Here is a 26,220-nt window from a genome sequence, read left to right as displayed (position 1 = left end):
CTTACTCTATTAACAATGACAAAGTCACCAGCACCCGAGACCATATTGAATTTCATTTCATGCAAATGCAAAAAAGGATGCGGTGGAGCATGTGGCTGCAGGAAAGCTGGGTTGAAGTGCTCTATTATGTGCGAATTTTGTAATGGTGAATTATGCGAGAATGCACCAGAAGTTATCATCGAGAACGAGAACGAAGATGGCACAATATCAATGGAAGCCCAATTTCTTCTGGGTACAGACAACGAGTTAAAAGATGACATTGAGGACGAAAACTATAACGAAGCCATCAACTTCAACCAACCCGGACCATCAGAAATGAGAAAAAAATAATGATATTGAAAATACAGACAATGAGTTGAAAGATGAAATTGAGGACGAAAACTATAACGAAGACATCAATATCAACCAACCCGGGCAGTCAAAAACGAGAAAGAAATGATATAATAATAATGATAATGATAAATGATATAAATGCGAACATAGATTAAACTTTCGGCTCAGGCGCTAATTTCGTTTTAAAAATCGCGCAACTGGGAATTTGGTGGATTAGGCCTACTGGGGAAACCACAATAAAAAAATCGCGACATTTACTCTACCTCATGGTGGTGCGGAAATGAGTTTTCAAAGTTATCATAATAAAATAAGGAATAGCTACAAATAATAAAAATAAATCCAGAAAATTGGAACGATTTTGTAAACAAATTTTCATCTTTACGCTGCTATAACTCGATACATGTGAGACTTGCAAAAAAAAAATGTTGAAACAAAAAATGTGTGAAATTTTGTTCTCTGCAAGTTTGCATTGAATGTTTTTAATCGTAGGTTCAATCGTTGAGGTATTATATTGAAAAAAAAAACAGATTTTATCACCTTTCATCCAAGATAGCAGCCCGGGCGACCACTCCTCGAGGTCACAAACTTAGATTTTTCATCAGAGTACAAACCTAAGCAACATATTTCAAAATTGTAACTACACCACCTTTTGTAGTGCAAAAATCCTCACTGACTGGACTATCGGTCGAACGTACGAGGATTTACGGGATACACACGAACGCCTCAGAATTCACGGTGTGCGCTCGGTAATGCAGTAACTAGATCCCGCGCGATGAGCATGGTAACCGAGAGAGCTATTTATCTGGTAAGAGTAAGACCTCCGGTAACTAATATCTAATTTGAAGCACTTCTTAACAACAAAGAACGCACGAGGGATAAAAACTACGGCGATTGTGAGAATTTTTTATCAGCGATCATGGTCATTTGGGAGATTTTTTCACCGACGGTCGATCGGCAGAGCACATTTTATCTTAAGAGGGGCGGGGTAGCCTTCAAAGGTTTGCGTCTGTGGTGCGTGTCATTAAAGTAGGTATTTCTACGCAGAACTGGCATAGCTATACTACTCTTCAGTCTTTCAGCTTTTGAATGAAAAAACAAAACCTACTACAAACAGTCCGTTAGCAGCTTTGATTTGAAAACCTCTCTCAAGCTGGAATAACCACTTCAGCAAAATCAAAAATGACCTACCCGAGGGTACAGTGCTATTTAGTTGCTAATTTGTTACCCAAATTTTGATTTTGTTGCTCCAGTAGTTTTACCGGAATTGAGAGCGATGTCAAGTTCAAAAAAAGTTGGCAAAGCCAAGCCAACGGAAAACGGAATATTGAAAATAGAATTATGAGTATTTGTTGCTAATTTGTCGCACTTATTTCCGACCGGAATACTTCATCCCTGGTCCAAAAACCACCCCTGAGTCGATAACGTACAAGCAATCTGCTTGGCATATTATAATACATACAGCATATTTTGTTTTCAATAAATGAATCAATGAATTAAGTCAGTGCAACGGATTTTGTTACTCAACCCCCAATACGCGAAACCCACCCCCATGTCAACGACGTCACAGAGATATGACAGAACACGTGTTTTCAAAAAATTCATTCCTCGAGGTATCGATTAAACGTCGCAAACGCGAACATGTTCGTTTACCAAACAATTAAACAAATTTATATACCTGACCGGATTTCGACAAAACCTTCTTCATTCTTTGGTATCGATTAAGTTCTGATTTGCTCTAGAATTTTCTTGCATGAAAATATTGGTTGAAAAATACGGCTCCATGTTTAAGGAACAAATTTCAATCAGTCTATCTGTGGTATAATTCAATTTAATATTTCCAAAGTACCTGCATTGTCTGAAATCGGAAAGAAATCAGAATAACGTAGCAACTTGTAATATTACTATGTAATACGAATATGATTTACGCTCCTTTTTTTGGCCCATTTTACGTACGTAAAATAATCGTCTAGCGACGGTTCAAAAAAAAAAAACCTCGAAGTACGTCAAAGTGCTATTCCACGTTCTAGTATTCAAAATTGTTTTTTTTTTCAGTACTTGACTTTAAAAGAGAATTGTAAACCACACTTTTGTTACATAAAGTATCATGTTCCGACATGGAGGGAAAGTCCTTTCAGCCTCTTGCATTTGCAATACTCATCTTTCGCTCACACACGCGCTCTCCTCTAACGACTCATCGTGCAAACTTACGCTCAGAGTGAAAAACCTACTTTGCCTGCTTGGTGCACAATCTTCTATTGTTTCCGTGTTGAAAATGAAATTTCCATTACAGCAATAGATATGTAATTTCGCAAGATCATAAATATTTATAATAATGAAAATCTGATGTTACAACCTGTTCGATATTTTTGTAATTCCTCAGTATGCTGCTTTTGTCTTACAATGTTGGACTTTTTCATTGCCTATTTTGTAATCGAAAATTCATCTCGTCTATTTTATATTATTATTATTTTTTAAATTTACGTATCTTTCGCTGTAGTAGAAACTTAATTAGCAACAAAGGCTCAATATTTTTTTTTTTAAATATTTTATCAAATAGTGTAGTTTTCTTTCGAAATTCAGAAATTGAATGTCTGGGCAATGACAGATCAGAACATATCTCAGATAAGGATGGTGAGGGATGTATTGGCTATGCATTCTCAACGAAAAGTGAGTCTTGTTGATAATATTGAATACTTTATGATGAGATAAAAATTGGAAAAAATCTACCACAATAAAGACGATACGAAAATTAAATTTGAATGATAATAATGCTCAAAGTTATTAATAAATTGTTGAAACAAAAAATTGTTCAACAAATTTTCAGGCGATGCTTCCTTTTTGTTATGTGAAATGAATTCGTTAATTTTGGTGAATGCACATGAATTTTCAAACAATTTGTTCTTAATTTTGAAATTTCTGTTCTAGAAAATTTGTAAATGCTGTATTTATGAAACTATTCGTTCAATGCTCCGGAAACTTCTTAATTATAATATACAACGTTTTTATGAAAACGTATTCAAAATTTACGATTTTTCCTACATTTTCTAAAATCGAAAATTTTCGAAAACGGAAATTTCAAAATTACGAGAAAATTCTTTCAAAATTCATGTGTATGCAGAAAAAACAACGAATTCATTTCACTTAACAAAAAAAAGCATGCCCTGAAAATTCGTTAAACAATGTTTTGTTCAATCAATTTATTGATAACTTTTGGACATTATTACTATTCAAGTTTAATCTTCTTATCGTCCGTATTGTGGTTGACTTTTTTCCATTTTTATCTTATTATAAAGTATTCAATATTGTCAACGAGGCTCATTTTTGGTTGAGAATTTATAGCCAATACATCCTTAAGCAAATTTTGTTAAACCTGTAGCTCCAGTTTTTGACCAGTGCTTCTATGTGAAACATTTTGTGGTGAATCTGAGATCTTAACTTTTGATTTTGATCGATACCGCGAGGAATGCCGTCGGCATATCGAGCCATGAGATTCGATTCGATGTACACAAATGGTAATGTTTTGCACTCTCCTTTGAGTGAACACATTGTATCAAGCAATGGATCTGGGGCGTGGGAGACTTTCGAAAGTCAATCAGTTAACAATTATTGATGTGATTTTGAGCCACAGGGAAACAATGTTACTGCCGAATAACAAAATAATTAAGAAATCTCATCCTATATGGAATGTGATGTGTAAGGATCTGGATAGCAAGATATCTCAGAGTTTTTTACACGTGTTTATCACAAGTAACAGGTACAAACTGTGTGACAAGCTTTTACAGAGCAATACGAAAATGTTTAGTATGCATATATCAGCGAGTTTGGGTATATCAAGAGCAACTCATTCAGAGATCCGAAATCAATTGTTAGTGAATTTTTTAAAACAAGCGTTCTGTCATTCCTCTGTAACGTTGTTGACAAGAGGGTGAGTTTCGGGCATTGGGGGTTGAGCAACAAAATCTGAGATACGTCGCACTGACTTAATTCATTGATTCATTTATTGAAAACAAAGTATGCTGTATGTTTTATAATATTCCAAGCGGATTGCTTGTACGTTATCGACACGGGGGTGGTTTTGGGACGAAGGGTGAATTATTCCGGTTTGAGGTGAGTGTGTTAATCGAAAAACTACTTAGCAACAAATTCTTATAATTTTATTTTCAATATTCCGTTATCCGTTTGCCCGGCCTGGCCAACTTTTTTAAACTTGACATCGCCTTAAATTCCGGTGAAACTACTGGAGCAACAAAATCAAAATTTGGGGAACAAATGAGCAACTAAATAGCATTAATTCTTCACGTCGGTCAGTTTTGATTTTACTGAAGTGGTTATTCCAGCTTACGAGACGTGATTTGAAGTGCTGGGGTGCACGTAATCCCCATGTAGGTTATTTGTTTCGTACAAATAGTGTAGGGTCCTAAGGTTAGAGGGCCTTCCCTTATGGTCAAAATCGATGGCGATGCCAGGATGAGGCTAAGCTGAGATTGCCACAAAAATTAATGAAACTGAAAATTTGAAAGTTGAGAATTTAGAGTTAATCAGGTGTTTATTATCTGCTGTAACGCTGATTCCAGAGCCTTATTTCCTGCTAACTTGATAACTACTTTAGTGAAAATTTCAAAAATTCATAAATGTTCTTTCCGATCCGACAGAATGCGGTTTTCAAAAAAACGAAGCAAATTAAACATTTATACTTGAAATTTTAACAGGTACGCTACAGTTTGGCAACTTTTTCTCAGAACGAGTATAAATTTTAAGGTCCGTATGATGAATTTCGTTATGGCTAAGCCACGTGTCAGATTTGTCTGCAAATATTTCATTATTACACCATTTTCCCATAACAGAAATTATAATAGGAAAAAGGTGTTTTTCGAGAATATACAGCGGCGAACATTTAGATATAGCTTTCCGGAGAATTATTTTCAATTCAGATAAGAATTGTAGTGTGTTTCGTTTGCTTCAGTCATTAGAATTTCATTATGCTTGCCAGGAAAAGCATTCGTTATTTTTCTTAAATTCTTATCTCAATTTGTTCTCAAGTTATCAGAGGATGGCAGGAATAACCCAACCACCCAGGTTTTTTTTAGGGTTTTTCTGAATTCTAAAGCAGTTATCATTGAATTCCATTAGAAAAATTACTCAAATATATAAATGTAATATCATAGCTGAATATCGGAAAAAGTAAATCAAAATTGGTTATCCTATAAACCACATAATGGTTTTTTAAATAGTTTCATACAACACTCTGCGATATATCTCGTCACATTTGAGATTGAGTGTATTTTGATTAATCTCAATAGTATATATATATAATAACCTCTATCAAGCTGGCACCACCACATGAGCAAAATGAAGTTTACCATATAAAATAATTAAGCGCTAATTGGATGGTAACGAAATCCTGTGCCACATCGAAATATCTACTGAACGGGGTGAGAAATTCGTGAAAATAATCACACAGTAATCAAATGCTAATTAAATGATCTAAGAATATCCGAGGCCTGAAATTGATACTCGTCATTTTCAATTTTTTTTCCGTTTTATTTCTACAGTCTGGAGGTGCTGACGCTGTCAGTGGGCGAATCCACACTAGGGGTGTCAAATGCGAGAAAGTAATCACACAGTAATTAACTGCTAATTAGACGATCCAAGAATATGCAGAGCCCAAATTTGATAGTTATCGTTTTCGATATTTGTAATACTTTATGTGGAGCTGTTGACGCAGTCACAGAGCGAATCTACACTACGGGCAGCAGATTTCAAAAAGAGGTTATGTAGTAATTAAATGCCAATTCAATACTCCAGTAATAGGTAGAGTAGAGTGACGCAGTAGAAAATCCATGAATATTCCGAAAATATTATGTTGATTAAATTGACGTAAACTTAACTAAAGTAAGCTAAAGCAGACCATCTATACAACTAGGCATGACTTATTACACATTAAACAGAAAATGGTTCAATCGTTGCGCGACTTAGAAGGGCCTTGAAGGTGCTGTTAGCTAGAGCGGAAGTAGTGAAGTGATCAAGCCTATTCCAGAGTCTCTTCAACTTAGAGATATGTAGAACAGTAAAAGCCCAGATTGGATTCAGAAAGATTTTCACACAAAGTACGTGGTTGTCCAATCGAATAACAAATGTTTTTGGAAGAAAATAAAACGACGAGATCATTACAGGGACTGTGGCTATTAATTATTTTATAGACAAAGACTATTGATTGGAAATGCCGAATGAGTTCAACAGGTCTAAGATTATATTTCAGCATTAGACCTACGTTATCGTAGTAATCCACAGCTATTGGAGAACCACTCTTATTGTTAGAGGCTAAGATTCGAATAAATTTGTGAGACACACTTTCCGATTGAGCCGTGAGATAACCGAAGTGCGGGAATCAGACAATAGCGCCGTACGATAAAATTGGAATAAATAAAGTATTATACAGATATATTAGAGACGTAGTGTCCCTAAAATCGACAGTAGATCGCCTTACGTAAAGAATGCGGTTCGATTCTACAGAAATCATTTCTATAGAGCAAATGTTCCACAGAATATGTCTTACAGACTCGTTTCTATAGAAATATTATTCTATAGAAAGGAATTCGAAATTCGGATCAGAAATAATCTTGCATAGTTTATTCTACAGGAAAATTGTTCTATTCTAGAATATTCTGTAGAATATTTTCCGTGTAGAACATTTAAACCATCAGCAGTAGCAGTAAATTAGACAGCCAGAAAAACAAAAACATTGTGAAAGATAACTTATGAACAAAATAAAGAGAATAAGATCGATGTATGACACTCGTCGAAGGCCCCATCCGATTATGAAAGGAGATAAAACATTGGTCTTCATTCTCGCATACTGCCTACTGTTTGTTAAATAAGTAGCGATCCAGCTAAATAAGCTGGTCCTAATACCGGAGTTTCACACCTTCTGCTGTAACCTGATCAGACTTACCGAGACGAAAGCTTTGTAGAAGTTAATGTAAACTGAATCGATTTGCATTGAGTTTTCCAGCGATTTGGAAATCCGATCAGAGTATAATGGAAGCTTGGTGTATATACTCATTAATTAAGAACGTGATTAATGAGCACTAATATGAAAGTTCCTACAGTGTATTTAGGTCTCGTTTCCGTCAGGAAACATATTAAAAAGAAATATTCTATAATTTTTTCTCTAGGGTTTTTTAGGATTTTTCATGTTTCTTTTTTTATGGCAAGTAAGCTCAGTAGATTAGATTGGATAGGGGAAATTCTGTCCACCTTGGAGGATGAAGATCTAAAATTGATGTTACAGCACTTTAATCATCACTTAATTAGTTTTTGATTTTGGGCTACCTCATACTTAGATTCTTTATTGTGGCAGTGCTGGCTTTAGAGACGTCACTAACCGAAATTCTCATTTTTGCCAGACTCTCAAGACGTCAAGGCCACTCAAACTTTTCAAAGAATTTTTATGTCCCGCTCGGAATTTCTTGAATAGTTTATATTATTCAATTGTATCAATAATGTTGTAATCGAAAATGTCAGTAAGACTTCTTACCCATTCCCTAGTTTTACTGAGTGAAATTTCCTTATCTCTTCTCTTTCTTCTGCTACTGTTAGTCCGCGTTTTCTTCTCTGCTCTGAGGAATTTTAGTAGAGGCATTGTAGATCCACCAAATATCAAGGTGGTGAATAAAACTATGATCAGCGTCGTTGTTATGATTACGTGACGAGTTTCGTCACTGAAATCTAAATGAAGGGACAAAGCATACGAAATTGCCCCTCGTAGACCGCTGAACCACATTATGAACATCATTTTCTTTGTTATTTGATGTTCTCTGAAGCGGTTGACCAGAAGTGCAAGTGGGAAGATATTCGCAGCTCTCCCAATCAGACACAGAATTACAGACCAGACGACTAATGCCGGCTCTACCTGTAAAAAACGGTGAAAAGTTTTTTAACGTACAAAGTGAGATTTCAGAAGAGCTAGGAATTTAGAAATTGCTTCGTCTTTTTTGGACATCGTTAAAAGAACAAGATTAAAGTTAGTAACGTTATTGTAACGAAAGTTTGGGGAAAAAATCAATATTTGTTATATTTACAATGACTTTAACGAAATGAAAATTTCAAAATATCAGTAGATTTTGTTTTATTACGGTTTACTGCATTTCAAACAATTCCAAATCACAAAGTAACGGTTTTACCTCAGCGTGAATCGCTGACTTCAATACTAACTTCAATATGGTAAAAAAAAAAAAAAAAAAACGCAACTTAATAAACTCGTAGTACATGATATATTTAATTTGAAACAGATTATTGAGGTCACAGATCTTTTCAAAACTTTTTACGGGAGTAGACCTCAACGTCAGACTAAATTTCTAAGTTGACGGATTTTTCTTATAAGGTTGAAGTTCATAGCGTTACAAAAGAAAGTTATTTCACAACGTTTGCATCGTCTGAAATTCAGTTCACTGTGATTAAGTAAATTTACAAGTCATCGAGGTAGGTCATAAGTGAAATGTCTTTATTATAACGACGTTTCGAATAGGCAGCTACCAGTCATCTTCAGGATACAAACAATAAATTACATTTGTCTGTAAATCTATCATTTGATGACAAGTAGTAAATTTTAACAATATAATGATTACTGTGTGAATCTTGGATCTTGATTTGGATAATACATGTTCATTTCAACTTTTAGGTTATGTACATCAATTTTTTTAAATTAGACAAATGTTGTAAGACATTACAAAATTTACAACGGTTTTTAGGAAATTATAAGATGCATATCAATCTAAAACAGTTAACATCTTGATACCAGTTTATTATTATTGATTACTCACTATTTTTCACATCTTTTAGGCTAGGGTATTCACGCTTGCGCCATTTGGGAGGAAGTGAAAATTATCGGCAATGTTAAAGATAATCAAGTGGATTCGAAAATTCACGCCTCATCATATCATTTGGCTTCACGACCTATACATTAAATTATATCTTGATTACCTTTAACATTACCGATAATCTTCACTTCCTTCTAAATGACGCAAGCGTGAACACCCTAGCCTGAAGGATGTCAAAGAATAATGAGTAATCCATAATAATAAACTGGTATGAAGAAGTAAACTGTTTTAGATTGATATTCAGCTTATAATATCCTAAAAACCGATGTAAATTTTGTCATATCTTATAACATGTGTCTAATTTAAAAAGAAGTTGTTGTAGATAACGTAAAAGTCGAAATGAACTGTGTAATCCGATTGAAGGTCCGAGATTCACAGAGTAATCATTATATTATTAAAATTTATTACTTCTAATCAAATGACAGATTCAAAACAAAATGTAATTTATTGTTTATAGCCTGGAGGTGGCTGGCAACTGCGTAGCCGCAAACTCGTTATAATAAAGATGTTTCACTTATGACCTACCTCGGCGATTTGGAAGTGAATTAACAAACCTGGTCACAAACTTATCAACAATGTAATAAAGTAAAACATAGTCATACTTTGCAATCCCCGTCATGTTTAAGTTATACTCAATTTACAAAATACTAATTGTTTCAATGTTCTATTCCGCTACAGTTACTAGTTTCATTTGTAGAGAATTAAATTTGGACATTTCGACGACTTGAAAAGTTAACGACGGAGCCGGGAATCGAACCCGGCATCTGAGAATGTTTGACGAAGTCTCGCTCCACTAAACTACCTAGCTACCCTGACTACATTGTCGTCAACTTTTCTTATCACCTTGTATCCGAACTTTTTCTTTCATGTGCTTCGAGTTATGTATTTTAATATTAATTTCGTCGCTTATAGCACATTAAAGACCATACTGTTTGTAGGCAGATGAAGTACAGCTATATCACATAGACATTATATTTGCAGGAAGAGTGCAGCTACAGTACAGTACTTTAACTAAGGAACGTACTCGGACGTCTATGCAATGATATACATATACAGACGATGTATCAATTGTTCGTGAGAGTAAATTTGTAGAGTTATATTCTAACATTTTGGTGACTTGAAAAATTAACGATGAATTCGGGAATCTAACAATGTCTCTATAGAATATAACTGTACTCCATCTGCCTACAAACAGCATAATCTTCAATGTGCTATATGCGACGAAATCGACACTAAAAAAAAAGTTACTAACTTCGACATCGTTGTTTCTTAAAGTAAAAGTCCACACTGTGAATGCCGAAGATTGGAGTCAAGTAGACTATTTGTTCGCACTATAAATACATCATTTTTTATTTTGACCAGGTACTACTTTTTAGGTTTCGTGAATACTTTAATCTTATTATTAGTTGTGTAGGACAAATTGTATCAGTAACATATTATTACAGATCCTGAACGGCGTGTAATGGAATACTATTCTCAATAGAGAAGACATAAGTTGCCAAACGATCAAAATGATCTCTTTCGCTGACGGAGATATACTAATCCTGCTGGCAGTTCATTTGTAGGAGAAAAGAAAATTGCATTCAATTCTTATTGCGAAAACTTGCGAAAAATGAAACGCTCCCAAAATAATTTCAAAAATAAACTTGACTCTCTGACCACGTATACTGTATAATAAAAGTATTGAAAAATTCCTGAACTAGCTGATTCGTTTCACATGATATGATCTTTAAATGAACTGCAACCAATATTTCGTTTCTTGTTAACCAAGTTTCGATCATACTGGATCTTGTACGTACCCGATGTCTAAAGCTGAACAAGGCCAAGCCTAAGTATGCAAAGACACATGTCTCAGCAATAAAGGCCAATGTTCGCATCGTTTGTTGCATCGTTATCTGCGTTACAGTTGACAAATTGAAGTGAGTGTAGTGCGACATCACGATCCCATTGAATAAGATGGCCATGATTCCTGCAATGCGATATAATGGAATAACGTTGAAAGAATGTAAAATTCGAAAATTTGGTGATTTTGAAAAATTAACAACGGAGCCAGGAATCGAACCTGGCGTCTAGAGATGCTTTACCGGAGACTTACTCCACTAGACCACCTAGCCGCCCTGACTCTGTTGTCGTTAATTTCTCTCATTACCAGTGAGTTTCGAATTTTGTTTTCATGTGCCTGTGTGAATGCACGAGGCACGTATTTGCGTGTCCGTTGAGTTTATTATATCCATGTTGCCACCAAATGTTGTTTAATGTGCTTATGACTTAATGAAATACCAATCAATATGACAAAAAAATGCCTTATACAGGGTGTCAATAAAGTAACGGGATGGCTGAATATTTCCGCAAGTAAGACAGTTTCCCAAATGTTAAGGTCGTTCTTGAAGTAACTTTTTCCAAGGAATTCAATGGTGGCCTTCATTTTGACCTTGGTGATATTCTTCAATGTTATTTCAAGGTCAACTTTTGTTTTTTGAATAGGAACCCCCGTTTTTGACATCGGCAATCGATAGAGCGGGAAATTTTACGTACAGAAATATACTTGATTCACTGGCCTCCATTGACCTTGAAGATCACTGCAGAGTTCATTAAACTTAAACACAGTATGGATACCTCGGACAAGAATAGAAGCTTCTTAAATTCTATCGTTACGACCAAAGTTATGAATTTTAACAAGGTGTATCTAGTGGTGACCTCGATCATGACCTTCAAGGTGATTTCAAGGTCAACTATTTTTTTTGGTAAAATTTACTACGTCCACGTCGTTGTTCCTGGGGTATGCTAAAAGTAAATCAAATTTTGACCTTCAATGTCAAATTCGACCGATGACTTGAGTACATATCCGTATGTCGAATTTCTCGTTCTATAGATTGCAGATGTCAAAAAGGGAGTTTTTATAACAAAAAAATTTGACCTTGAAATCACCTTGAAGGTCATGATCGAGGTTACCACTAAATACGCCTTGTTAAAATTGATAACTTTGGTCTTGACGGTAGAATTTAAAAGCTTCTATTCTTGTCCGAGGTATCCATACTGTGTTTAAGTTTGATGAACCCTGCAGTGACCTTCAAGGTCAATGGGGGCCAGTGACTTAAGTACATTTCTGTACGTAAAATTTTCCGCTCTATGGATTGCCGATGTCAAAAAAGGGGGTTCTTATTTGAAATACAAAAGTTGACCTTGAATTAACCTTGAAGGATATCGCCAAGGTCAAAATGAAGGCCACCATTGGATTCCTTGGAAAAAGTCACTTCAAAAACGACCTTAACATTTTGGGACATCGTCCTACCTACGGAAATATTCAGTCGTCCCGTTACTTTATTAACACCCTGTATGTAAAGCACAACCAAGTCTATTTTGCAAACACGCTTTTCACATGTGAATATTGTATTTGTATTTGTAGTATAGTCCTAACCTGAAAATTTTATAATAATACGTTGATTCCTATTGTTAATGCAGGTTTCTAATATTTTATGGTTTATTACAATATATGATAATACAGTATGTACTTGTGTATTATTTAAGTTTGTATAAAATTTTAATAAAAATGATGAACTACATTTTATGATTTAATATTCAAGATCTTACTAAAAGAACGCTGAACGCGCATGCGCGGTTAGACAGAGATAGAGGGGGCCCTATATGCGGCTTTCACTTTATGCTGCGCTTTCGCATTCATCAAGGAGCCACCTCCGTACTCCCATGGTTTATTCTTATACGTCTATGCAACGGACAGAGACAAGAGAAGTTCGGAACGCACACGACAAAAAGTAACTCGCGGTCGGACGCGCGAACGACGCGGACGAGAGCAGCGACGTGGTACCGATGTGTGTGAAGTTGGCCCAGCACTTTGAAAAATGTGAAGTTATGAAAGTTGTGCTGAACTTGTGCCAGTATGTGCCGTGAATCCCGATTTTCCGGCTTATACGGTTTCCACTTTTGAGATATCGAAATTTTGAGATTTGTGATGAGTTGTGTTGGGTTTGTGCCAAATTGTGCTGTATTTAAATTTGAGAAAAAAAAATTAAAAATTTCGGAATTATGAAAAAAAAACATTAAAAAATGAAAAAATCCACGACTTGTGCTGAGTTGTGCTGCGCGAGTATGTCAACTCCTCTCTCTAACAAATCGCGATTTGACCAACCCTTGCACTTGAATCAATGATTTTCCGCCTTGACCAAAAGTTTAAATTTCGAAAATTTTCGCAAATCCAGAAATCCGCAACTTGTGCTAAGTTGTGCTGGACGAGTATATCAACGTCTCTTTCTAACAAATCGCGATTCGACCAACCCTTGCACTTGTACAATGATTTTCTGACCTGACCAAAGTTCAAATTTCGAAAATTTTCGCAATTCCAGAAATCTGCAACTTGTGGCAAGTTATGCTGGGCGAGTATATCAACTTCTCTGTCTGACAAATCGCGATTCGACCAACCCTTGCACTTGTAACAATGATTTTTCGTCTGAGCCGAGACTCGAATTTCGGAAACTTTTTAAATTTCGAAAATCCGCGACTTGTGCTCAGTTCTGCTCAGCCCGTACATGAACTTCTTCCTTTAACAAACCACGATTCGGCCGACCCTTATACTTGTAACAATAATTTTCCGCCCGAGCTGAAACTCGAATTTCGAAAATCCGTGACGTGTGCTGATCGTGAGTTGTGCTGGACGAGTACATGAACTTTTTACTCTAACAAATCGCGATCCGACCAACCGTTGCATTAGTAACAACGATTTTCCACTCTGAACAGGATTCAAATTGTTAAAATTTTCGAAATTTAAATCCATCATTTGTGCTGGAAAAGTATATCAACTTCTCGTTCTAACAAATTGCGATTCGACCAACCCTTGCACTTGTACAATGATTTTCTGACCTGACCAAAGTTCAAATTTCGAAAATTTTCGCAAATCCAGAAATCTGCAACTTGTGCCAAGTTATGCTGGGCGAGTATATCAACTTCTCTGTCTAACAAATCGCGATTCGACCAACCCTCGCACTTGTAACAATGATTTTCCGGCCGAACTGAAACTGGAATTTCGAAAATTTTTCAAATTTCTAAAATCCCCGATTTGTTCTGAGTTGTGCCTTTCAAAATTCCCGAGCGATAAGCCTATGCCCCCCCCCCCCCCCCCCCCAATAGCCTACGCGCACGCACGCTAGCAGGCAGTCACGCATGGCGTCCTCACCGGTCACGGCAACCCACGCTAGTCTCTCGCGTCGTGCAATATACTTATGCTTACCGTCAGCGCCGGCGCTAGGTATGGGCTAACCGGGCAACCGCCCGGGGCCCTGTTCCCGAGGGGGCCCAAAGACTGAAGAAAATAAGAATTTTTTTCGGAATAAGGTTAACTGCGATAATACATTATCCTGTGTGTGAACATCGAGATGATAGGTGTAAGAAAAAAAATGTGAAAAAAAATTATAAAATGAGGTTGAACGATTGGGCCCTTGTAGAAACATTGTACGGCTCACGCTGCTGTACTAGGTTACCGGCGAGCACGGACCGCGCGGGGTGTTGGCTGGACCGACGGCCCCCACCACAATTTGTTCGGCTGCAGCGCATGCGCCAGTTTATAGCTCAAACGTCAAGCTACGTCGTGCGGCGCGGCGTGCCCAGAGACTACTATCAGACCACGCTGCTTGTAACTTGTATGGACTGTGGATTCACTGCTACGCTCTGTCTAGCTGAACCGCTGTATTCGCATATTCCATAGGAACTCTTTCAACAACGTGAACATTTCTTGAAAATTTTCTCGCTACCTATTGTTGTTTCTTATTTTTTATTCTCGATGCTCTTTTGAAATTACTAGTAATTTGCAAACTCTCGGATATCGACGAGACATTTATTCAGAAACTGCCGACGTTCCGGTCAGGCAGCGGCCGATCACGTTTAGGGCACAATCTTTAATATAGGCATTTCTACGGATATTCATATTACTTAACATTAATTAACCGCGTTCAACTTGACTTACATTGCATAAATTACGATTTGATTGAATTTTTCTGAATTTATTTTTGTAATTGTTGGATTGCACAAGTCATAGTCGATAGTCATTATGAACAAGCCCAAAGACTTATCAGGGTCCCAAAAGCGGAAATTAAAAAAAGCTCGATGTGAAGCGGACAAAAAAAGTGCTGTTTTTTTTCAAGGCTATGTTAAGCGGTTGAGGTCTGATAATGAGGGTGGTGAATGTAGCCAAACCACGGATGATTTAGACCCCGCTTGTCCACCTTCCAAGGACGCCGTAGATTCTGATGGAAATTTGGACGCTCAGTCAGTGAATACCGCAGATATGACGATAGCTACAGATAGAAACAACTTGGCAGAAAAAGTTATAGAAAAAAATTCTACAGTATCAAATATTGATTGGCAAGATCCTGCTAAGTGGCCGAATAACATCAGCGACAGTTCACGCGTAGCATTGGTAAAGCTAGGGCCTACAAAAATAGATCGGAATACAATTTTTCCTTTTGATACAGATCGCCGGCGCTTCACCATAGAAAATTGTTATCGAACCCTGAAGAATGGCGAAAAAATGGAGAGATCCTGGTTAATTTATTCAGAGACTAAGGATTCCGTTTATTGTTTTTGCTGCAAATTGTTTGGCCTCCGCAACATTCCAACCCAATTGCAATCGACCGGATCTAGATCCTGGCGGCACTTGCAAGACAGTTTGAGCTCGCATGAAAAATCCAAAATGCACATTGAATGCATGACAGACTGGAAAGAACTCAAAGTCCGTTTAGATTGTAGAAAAACCATCGATGATGAGAATCAAAATTTAATCCAAAGAGAGGAAACCTATTGGAAACAAGTACTTGAAAGACTCGTTGAAATAATTAAGCATTTAGCTAAGCGGAATATGGCATTTCGAGGTACTGTCGATCGATTATACGAGCCGAATAACGGTAATTTCTTGAGCCAAGTTGAACTGATGGCGAAATTCGATCCTATTTTAAGCGAACATGTACGTCGAGTTCAAAGTGGGGACCTCCAGCGCGTTCACTATTTGGGAAAGGAAACTCAGAACGAATTCATTGACATACTGGGTAATGCAATTTTCAAAGAAATTAGCAGGCGAGTGGTAGCCGCGAAATATTACTCCATAATTTTAGACTGCACCTCCGATATTAGTCATGAAGAACAAATGACTGCCGTTGTTCGATTTGTCACTGTGTCTAAAAACACCGTGGAAATTTGCGAGCATTTCATTGGCTTCGTTGTTGTAGACGATACAACTGGTAAGAGATTGTATGAAACGTTGTTAGATATCTTGAAATCAAACAATCTTGAATTGAATAACTGTCGGGGTCAAGGGTATGACAATGGCAGTAATATGAAAGGTAAAAATAGTGGTGTTCAGGCCAGAATTTTGAAGGATAATAAAAGAGCGTTTTTCGTTTCCTGCAGTTGTCACAACCTCAACCTAGTAGTTTCAGATGCCGGACATTCGTCCGTCACAGCTGAACTATTCTTTGGTGTTCTTCAAAGGCTATTCGCAGTCTTCGCTGCTTCAACCCAGAGGTGGCAAATATTGAAGGAGCACGTTAATATCAGTGTGAAATCATTGCCTGAAACTCGCTGGGAAGGGAAAATAAATGCTGTGAAAGCTGTGAGGTTCCAAATAGCAGAAATCAGAGATGCGTTGCAGGAACTTTGTCGAATGTCGCAAGGTAAAGATGCAAAGCTGAGATCGGAACTGAGAGGCCTATGTTTCGAAATTGAGTCATTGTCTTTTCTGATTAGATTGGTAGTATGGTATGATGTACTGCAAGTGATCAACAAAATCAGTAAAGCTTTACAATGTCCGAAAGTTGATTTGCATACTGCGATGAACATGATTGATGGTGCTCTTCTTCAATTACAAACCTTTCGAGAATCCGGTTTCAAAACTTGCATAGCCACCGCTAAAAAAATGGCTGAGAAGTTAGATATTTCACAAACTTTACCCGAATCACGTACCCCACGAACAAGACGATTCTTTGATTATGAGTCTCAGCACGACGAACGACCTAGCGATCCGATGAAAAGGTTAGAAATTGAATTTTTCAACAAATTATGCGATATAGCGATATCAAGCCTACGCGAACGTTTCGAAATGACCCAAAACGTTTGTGAACCATTTAGTATCATCCGAAACTCGGATAACTTTATGAGATTGGACAGAACCCAAATTTTGACTAAGTCCAAGGCTTTAGAAAATTATCTGACTGGTGAAGACGAGAACAGTGACATTGATGGTCGGGAGCTTGCCGAAGAACTGGAATCTTTAAAAGCTTACTTCGTAGCCGCTGGAATGACCGACTTGAGTGCACTCGTTATGATATCGCACATTATTGATAAAGGTCTGGATGAGATATATCCAAATTTCACTGTGACCTTAAGAATTTTCTTAACATTACCAGTAACCTCCGCGTCGGGTGAAAGGACCTTCTCAAAGCTAAAGCTCATCAAAACTTATCTGCGATCCACTATGTGCCAAGATCGACTGAATGGTTTAGCTGCGATGTCAATTGAGCATGGAATTTGCAACGAGTTGAATTTCAGCGATATTATAGCATCTTTTGCGAACAAAAAATCTCGCAAAGTCCCACTTTAAGACTTCAGTGGTCCAAAAATTTCTGATAAGGGGCCCGATTTTCAAGGCTCGCCCGGGACCAGCCGTGGGCTAGCGCCGGCACTGCTTACCGTACTAAGTAACCAATAATAAATACTACTCGTATATCACACACCATATCTGTGCTTCTTTACCACTACCGGTCCCAACAGCTGGCGCTGCGGAAATAAATTCGATCGACCTATGTGCGGGAAATCAAACAGAAAAATTGTGTGCGTGAGACAACATGGCGAACACCGAAGAAATCAAGGCTCTCACAGCGGCCGTCACCTCGCTTCTTCAACTACAGCTTCAGAACCAGAACGACGGGGCTAGACCGAATCAACCTAACACGTCACACTCTGATCTCTTTAATCAGCTCAGTGCTCGTGTCGAAGAATATTCATATGGCTCCGGGGACGAAATCAAACCGTTCTCAAAATGGCTGCTGCGTCATGAATACACCGTCGTCACGGAATCAGCGTCGCTACCTCCAGAAACGCGAACTCGTCTCGTGCTAGACAAGCTCGGCCAAATCGAGATGGACAGGCTAGTGAATCACGTTGCCCCTGAAAACCCGACAGCCATGCCGCAGGACGGAGTCATCACCACGTTGAAAGACTTATTTCGCGACAAAGTTCCTATAACACGCTGGCGAATCGAGATCCTCAACTATCGATACGACAAAGCGACCCCCATAACGGAACATATCGATCGTATAAATCGACACGCCTCAGACTTTGATCGCGCGAAACTCACGGACGACAACCTACGGATTTCACTACTGCTACAATCCTTCTGCTACTCAAGCGAAAACGACGAGTTAAAACGAATAGCTCTCGCGTAGTGGAAAAAAACGCAGATGCATCGCTTAAGGACATAGTTGCAGAGTTAGAAGCTGATATGAACGTGTCAACTAGTCTCAAAATGCTGGAAAATCCGGTCGCAAATTTGCCTACCACAGCGATAAACGCCGTTTACGCGAAGTCTAAGGGACAATTCAAGAAAGGTGGTCCGAAGCAAAAACCGGTGCAGTCACCATCGGATCAAAAGTGCAACGGTTGCGGAGGTGATCATCAACGGTCAAAGTGCCCTTTCAGTGAAGCTGTGTGTCATCAGTGTTCGCGTAAAGGCCACATCGCCAAAGTGTGCCGTTCGAAACAGAAAGACGTAAAACCCAGTGTCAAAAGTATGAGTCTCGTGACGCAATCACTTACCTCGGTCGGTAAGCGTCGTCGACAATACGTAGTAGTGACTATCCTCGGTAAAGTCACGAATCTGCAATACGACTCGGGTTCAGACATTACGTTAATCGGTAAAGACGATTGGGAGCAACGCGGCTCTCCAGACCTCGTCGCGAGTGAAATCGTCGAACACGCGAGCGGGAGTGAATTCAAAATGATCGGCAAGTTCAAGTGTGCGGTACAAGCTCTCGACCGTAAAGCCGAACTGGAAATTCACGTCGCAAACCGTGCGGGAGTAAACTTATTCGGACTAAACGCGATCGACAGTCTCGACCTATGGTCCGTGCCACTGAGTGAATGCGAAAACCCGGAAATCGTATTTCGCGTCCAAAGTTCGGAAACTCCTAAACCCAAGTTCGCGGTACAACCGACTGTACACCCGGTTGTACACTCGGCTAACGGACAATCATCGCGCGCGGAGCCGACTCAATATAGCGAAGGCAACCGGTCTGTCGCGACGCCTCGCAACGCGTATCAACTTGAAATCCTCGACAGCTTTCCGAACCTATTCTCTGACGAATTAGGGCAGAGTCGTAATCACCAGGTCAAATTCTGTTTAGCTGGCAACGCACAGGCTATACAAATTCTCGAAGAAGAACTGCAACGCCTTGAACACAAGGGTATCATCGAACGCGTCGAATTCTCGAACTGGACCACACCCATCGTGATCGCAAAGAAGTTCAACGGCAAGATGCGTTTATATGCAGACTACTCCACCAGCGTGAACTGCGCGCTGATCGACAACCGACACCCTCTACCCAACATGGAAGGTATCATCGCCAAACTAAACGGAAATCGCTCTTTCAGCGTACTCGACTTGAGCAATGCTTTCTTCCAACTGGAAATCGCTGAAGACCATCGAGAAATAACTACTATTACTACACCCAAGGGACTGTTCAGGTTCAGACGACTACCCTTTGGCATCAAAACAGCACCTGCTATGTTCCAACAAGCCATGGATAGTATGCTGGCAGGATTGCAAGGAGCTCACGCGTACATCGACGATGTAATTGTCACTGGCTCCAACCGCCAGGAACACGATGTACACTTACGCCAAACTCTCCAACGTCTGGAAGTCATGGGCTGGAAGCTCAGACCTGAAAAGTGCTGTCTCGCAGTAGAGGAAATAAAGTTCCTCGGCCTGATCATAAGCGCTAAAGATATAGCAGCCGACCCGGAAGCTACTCGCGTTATAGCTAACATGCCCAAGCCTACGAACGTCTCGGAAACGCAAAGCTACCTAGGAATGGTGAACCACTACGGAAAGTTGATCCCTCACCTACACCAGCTGAAACGACCCCTAGAAGTACTTACCCGAAAGGATCATCCATGGGACTGAAACCAACAGCACGACCTGGCTGTCGAAAAAATCAGGAAGGTTATGCTCAGTTCACTCCTTTTGGAGCACTACGATCCATCGAAAACTAGTCGTCGCAGCAGACGCCTGTTCTACGGGATTAGGAGGCGTTTTACTGCAACGAGACGACTCAGGACGAGAACGCGCTGAGTGCCACATGGCATAAAACTTTACGGACACGCAACGAAGCTTTTCACAAATAGAAAAGGAGGCTCTAGCTCTGGTTGCGGCAGTCGAGCGTTTTCACAAATTTCTGTGAAGACGAAAATTTATACTGCAAACCGACCACAAACCCCTTGTTGCGATGCTCCAACCTAACGATACGAAAGGTCTCAAACTCACTATAGCCGCACGTCTCAAAAGATGGGCGATGAGACTCGTAGGATACGACTTTCGCATCGAACACATCCGAACGCAGGACTTCAGCCAAGCGGACGCGCTATCACGCTTGATAGAAAAATTCCGTTGCGACAACAGCGAAGAACTTCAAGTGGCTAGCATCCGGACTGTAGAAGAAGAAGTTCAGCAAGTCAGAAACCTGTCTATCGACACCTTCGGAAAAAATCTACGAGACAAACTCAGATCAGCAACATTAGAAGATGAAGACCTTGCATCTGTAATGAAAGCTATCGCAAACGGATGGACTTCAAACCCTACGACGGAAGTCAGCGAACACTTCAGGAAACGTCAAGACAACCTCAGTACCGTCGACAACACATTGTTGATGGGAGGCAGAGTAGTCATCCCAAAAACGATGCAACCTGAAATCCTAACAGCCCTACACAAAGGCCACCCAGGTATAAGAAGAATGAAGCAACTCGCCAGAGAATATGTTTATTGGCCTAAAATATCCGAAAACATCGAGCGACTTGTTCAATAATGCGATGCTTGTGCTCTGACACGAAGAATGCCAACCATGGTACCACTCAGCCCTTGGCCGGAAGCCACACGTTCATTGGAGTGGGTACGCGTAGATATTGGTTACCCTCCAGACGGCCAGTATCTATACATCTTCGTGGACGCATACTCCAAGTAAGGTACCACTCAGCCCTTGGCCGGAAGTCACACGTCCATTGGAGCGGGTACACGTAGACATTGGTTACCCTCCAGACGGCAAGTATCTATACATCTTCGTGGACGCATACTCCAAGTTCCTGGAGGTGGCGATAGCCTCGTCAATAACAGCACCACGCACAGTAGAACTGTGCCACGAAGTCTTCTCAAGATATGGACCCCCAGAAATCCTCATCAGTGATCACGGAACTCAATTTACTTCCGGACTTTTCGCGAATCTCTCCGAAAACCACCAGATGACCCACCTAATCTCACCGGTAAACCACCCTCAATCAAACGGACAAGCCGAACGTGTGGTTGATACTGTAAAAAGAGCCATCGCCAAAGTTGCGACCAACTGGAAGACTCTCTTCGACTTCCTCCACAGCTACCGTTACACGCCATGTGCGGTAGCTCCAGATGGTAAGTCACCAGTGGAACTCTTGTTCGAACGACAAATGAACACACCGTTCGCCAAGCTGTTTCCGAAACCGAAGGAAGAGGAAAGCGGGCCAAACAACCTCGAAGAAAAACAAACAAACGTGGAAAAACAGTTTAACCGACATCATGGCGCACGACCACGCCAACTCGCAATTGGCGACCGTGTCGTAGTCCTTACCCAGTTCAGAAAACGGAAACAAGGGAATGTCTCCAAAATCATTTCCAACGACCGTTACGCCATCCTCTTGGACAGCGGCAAAGAAGTCGAGCGACACATTAACCACATCTGGAAAGATGATTCCAACGCCTCGAACCCTGACCAAGACGTGGAGGATGATTGGACCCCTACCGAATCCAACGACATCCTGGTTCCAGCGATCAACAACCCGGACGCTGACGAACCGCCAGCTCAGCCTAGGGCCTCTAGCCTTAACCGAGATGCTGGAAACCTGGCAGGAGTAGAAGTCCTCCCCAGGAGATCGGTACGCGAACGAGCCCCACCCCGACGACTGGAATTGGACCCGAGCGCCAAGTCGTACACCAGGAGGTGACTCTCTTGAGAAGGGAGATGTTGGGTACTCCACGGTATCGCCAGATGGTGCCACCGCCCGAGCTACGGGCTTATGGGTCCTCCCCCCCCCCCCCCCCCCCCATTAGCCTACGCGCACGCACGCTGGCAGGCAGTCACGCATGGCGTTCTCACCGGTCACGGTAACTCACGCTAGTCTCTCGCGTCGTGCAATATACTTATGCTTACCGTACTAATTAACCAATAATAAATACTATTCGTATATCACACACCATATCTGTGCTTCTTTACCACCACCGGTCCCAACAGAAATAGAAAAAGAAAAGTTCAAATTAATCAGGATTAGGGTTGCATTGCTGTTTGACATGATAAGTATTAACAGTATTAAAACAAAACATGGAATAAAAAAATAAAAAAAAAAAAAGAGTTACAGAATGGAGGAAACAAAACTGAGAATTTTGTTTCTTGAATTGGAATTCAATTGAAATAAAAAAAGGGAAAAAATGAGATGGACAAGGATTGAGGTTCCATTGCTGTTCTAAAGAAAAAAATTAAATTGAAAAAAAAGTCGGAAAAAATAATTAATAAAAAAAAAAATAAAAAATGAAAAAAGAATGGAAAGAAAAACCTTTTCGACAACTGACAACTTTACGCGGTAAAAAGGCTTGAGTGCTACTATGTCATTTGATTGAGAGTTAGCCAGACTAAGTTCAGTCAATATAATTCGCTGCCGTGAATCTCGATCTTAGTTTGTCAGTCAGTGCACAACTGTTCAATGGAAATATGCACTATTGGCAAAAATTGACTGAAAAAAATCAATTAGCTTAAAAGCAGCTGATTCGTCTTCACAAGGTCAAGGGTAGGTCGGAGCGAGTTCCGAGATGGGTAAAAGTTTAAGTCTACACCGGGCACAAGTCGGGTTTTTTTTTTTTTTTTTTGTTAATTTGTTTTTTTTTCGATATCTCAAAAGTGCTGGACTGGTTCAATTTTCGTTTTATCGAATTTCCCGGAAAACCGTACATGTCGGGAAATCGGGATTCACGGCACATACTACCAAAAGTTCAGCACAATTCAGCACAACTTTCATAACTTTACATTGTACAAAGTGCTGGGCTAAGTTAACACACATGTGGTACCAACCTCCGTAAAGCTGCCCCCTCCCCCTCAATCAAAAAAATTTGCAAAAATTATATAATAAAGAGCTATTTATGAGCTCTGTACTGCCGCGAACCGGGATTTTTAAGCCCGTTTCTATTAGGAGAAAATCAATTTTGAATAGTGGGGGGGAGGGGGCAACTTACTGAAAAGCTAATCCCCTGAAGTAAAAAAATTTTTTTTCAATTATTTTGACCACGTGAGAATTTGAAGCTAATTAGGAAGCCCTGATATACCTTAAAAACAATGTCGAAAGGACAACCCCTATGGATATATCCACGCCCAATCGTGATGAGATGGATGAAAAAACATATTTAAATGATGAGTACTGGCGTGTTGTGTGTATTGTCGTAAAAAAGAATTCGCTGCGATAAGTTTTAAGGGTAAGCAGGGGTTAGTTTGGGAGGAGTAGCTCAAAAATCCAATCATGCATATCCTGTTAGCTCTTAATTCACTGAGAATTTTGCCGTAAAAAAAAGTAATTCTGTTTTTGTCATGTACTAAGGATTGAAAATCAAAAATTGTCACCGCTGATATTTAAAAGTTCTCATATCACGCAATCAGCACCTTAAGAGCACCCAATTCCTGAATCAACTAATTTTTTTCTACCGCCATTATTTGACGGTTTTTCGAAGTGGAAATACATTTTTTAAGATAATAAATTCGAGCACTTCATTTTTGAATAGAGCACCTAATAAGCACCTAAAGAGCACCTAATTCTTGCGTAAAGCCATTTTTTCCACAGCCAATATTCCGCGTTTTTAGACTATGCAGTGCCAGCATGACATTGCGTCAGCAGTGCAGAGTGAAAATTCTTTTTTATCGTTAAAGAATCGAGCACCTAATTTTTGAACAGGGCAACTAATTAGTACCTGAAGAGCACCTGATTATGGTATCGGTAATGATCGATTTTCCACCATGGTTCTGCTAACATTACAGACGCCTTGCTTTTTCGCAGGAAAAATCCTAGCTAGCCGAGAAGCAGAAGACTGACGAGGCTTGTGCCTCAACATGTCCTGTCAAAAAGCAGTCCAAACTTTCATAGAAAAATCACAGAACGTATGACGCCCTTTTACAAAGTAAGTTAACCAAAATTCTGATTATAAGAAACTGTCACAGTTCCAAAGGTCACGTATATAGAATTTCATTTTCGAGATGACTCAACAGTCATGCACTTTCTACAAATTTAAATTCAAAAAAATGTAAAAAATTTCATATATGTACCTACGTCTAGTCCACAGTCTACCTGTTCTAGTACTAAGATAAATTTCGTTCGTAAGGTGACTGGCAAATTGTAATCAAATGGGCACCGTTACAGTAGCCGTTTAAATATTATGTGAATTAGAATAAACAATACGAGTAACGATTTGGTAAGGTGATCATACTTGTCGATACTATATTTTGTGGTTATTGCCATGAAACGTATTTCACCAGTTAACTACAATTTTTCAATTATATAAGGCCTAAACCTTAATTTAATTGTTGCGCAAAGATCAAATAATTGAAAAGATCAAAAAAAATATATATAATAACACATAAACCGGGCACAGGAAAACAAATTCGAACTCACTGGTGATGAGAGAAATTAACGACGACAGAGTCAGGGCGGCTAGGTGGTCTAGTGGAGTAAGGCTCCGGTCAAGCATCTCTAGACGCCAGGTTCGATTCCTGGCTCCGTCATTAATTTTTCGAAATCACCAATTTTTCGAATTTACATTCTTTCAACAATATTCTTCTCGTAGAAAAATGATTTGCACATCCACATATCACTCATTAGACGGCATTGCTTGTCTTACGTGGCTTCTCATCGGAAGCAAGGATTCAAAAGGGTAAACACAACATCTACACATTATAGTCCTCCTTATACACAGTGCTTGAAGAGAAGAAACTTCTTATTCATCAAATAATTGCATTTGTCATGAGAAAATAACGTACGGATAACCATCACAAGAAAGTACTCTATCTTTTGGGTGCGGCTATAAGTCTTGTTTGCATTTTGTACACAGAACTATTTTTTTTGGTTACGCTAAAAGATTAAAATATTTAAGGACAGTAACTACGATTAGTCATTTGTTGAGGTGTAGACTACAATATGCACCATGTTTGACAATAACCAAACGTATCGACTAATTAATTATCTTCACCTGTAACTGTATTGCAGGCCGTAAAACTCGGCGATGAATATTCTTTTTCGAATACTTGCGGTTTTGACAGCATCGTACCCATCATATTGGTATCAGCATGTGACTAGTCGGAAGTGGAGAAAAACATGATTAGTGCAAAGGATGACGTTCCTTTATTTGGCCTGATTTTATTGATCATGCAAAAAGGCTCAAGATCACATGCATATCGCCAAAGGACTGTCATTTTGAAAGATAATTATCGACATGAAATAAAACAGATATTCGAGCGCAGTTATCACGTCGATTGTCGCGTTTATGTATACGGCGTCGTCACAAAACTCTTCGACAAATGCCCAAGTATTGAAGAGATTTCTACATGTGACTGTGGGTGCCCACCGCGATAAAAAAAACTTGCGCGTTATCCCTCTTCAATGCAACGTATTGAATCAATCGGATTTTGAAGATTTCCTAACCTTCCAAGTTCCACCGAAAGGAAAACGAAAATAT

The 26,220-nt window shown here is 39.3% G+C and overlaps 1 protein-coding gene across 2 annotated transcripts in view; it reads right to left on the bottom strand.

Annotated features, from left to right (window-relative positions):
- LOC124308847 (sodium/hydrogen exchanger 8) overlaps positions 1-26,220 on the bottom strand; it is a 54,261-nt gene that overhangs the window by 12,806 nt on the left and 15,235 nt on the right. For both annotated transcript variants that reach the window (XM_046771998.1, XM_046772003.1), the window contains exons 2-3: positions 11,012-11,181; positions 7,871-8,245 (exon numbers count right to left, since the gene is read on the bottom strand). In XM_046771998.1, the coding sequence (XP_046627954.1) occupies positions 7,871-8,245; positions 11,012-11,181 (545 nt within the window). The remainder of the gene's footprint in view (positions 1-7,870; positions 8,246-11,011; positions 11,182-26,220) is intronic.

Source organism: Neodiprion virginianus, chromosome 1 (assembly GCF_021901495.1).
Source record: "Neodiprion virginianus isolate iyNeoVirg1 chromosome 1, iyNeoVirg1.1, whole genome shotgun sequence".
In the NCBI taxonomy this organism is placed as follows: domain Eukaryota; kingdom Metazoa; phylum Arthropoda; class Insecta; order Hymenoptera; family Diprionidae; genus Neodiprion; species Neodiprion virginianus.
The sequence above is the reverse complement of the archived record's forward strand: the minus strand, read 5'-3'. Positions and strand labels throughout refer to the sequence as shown.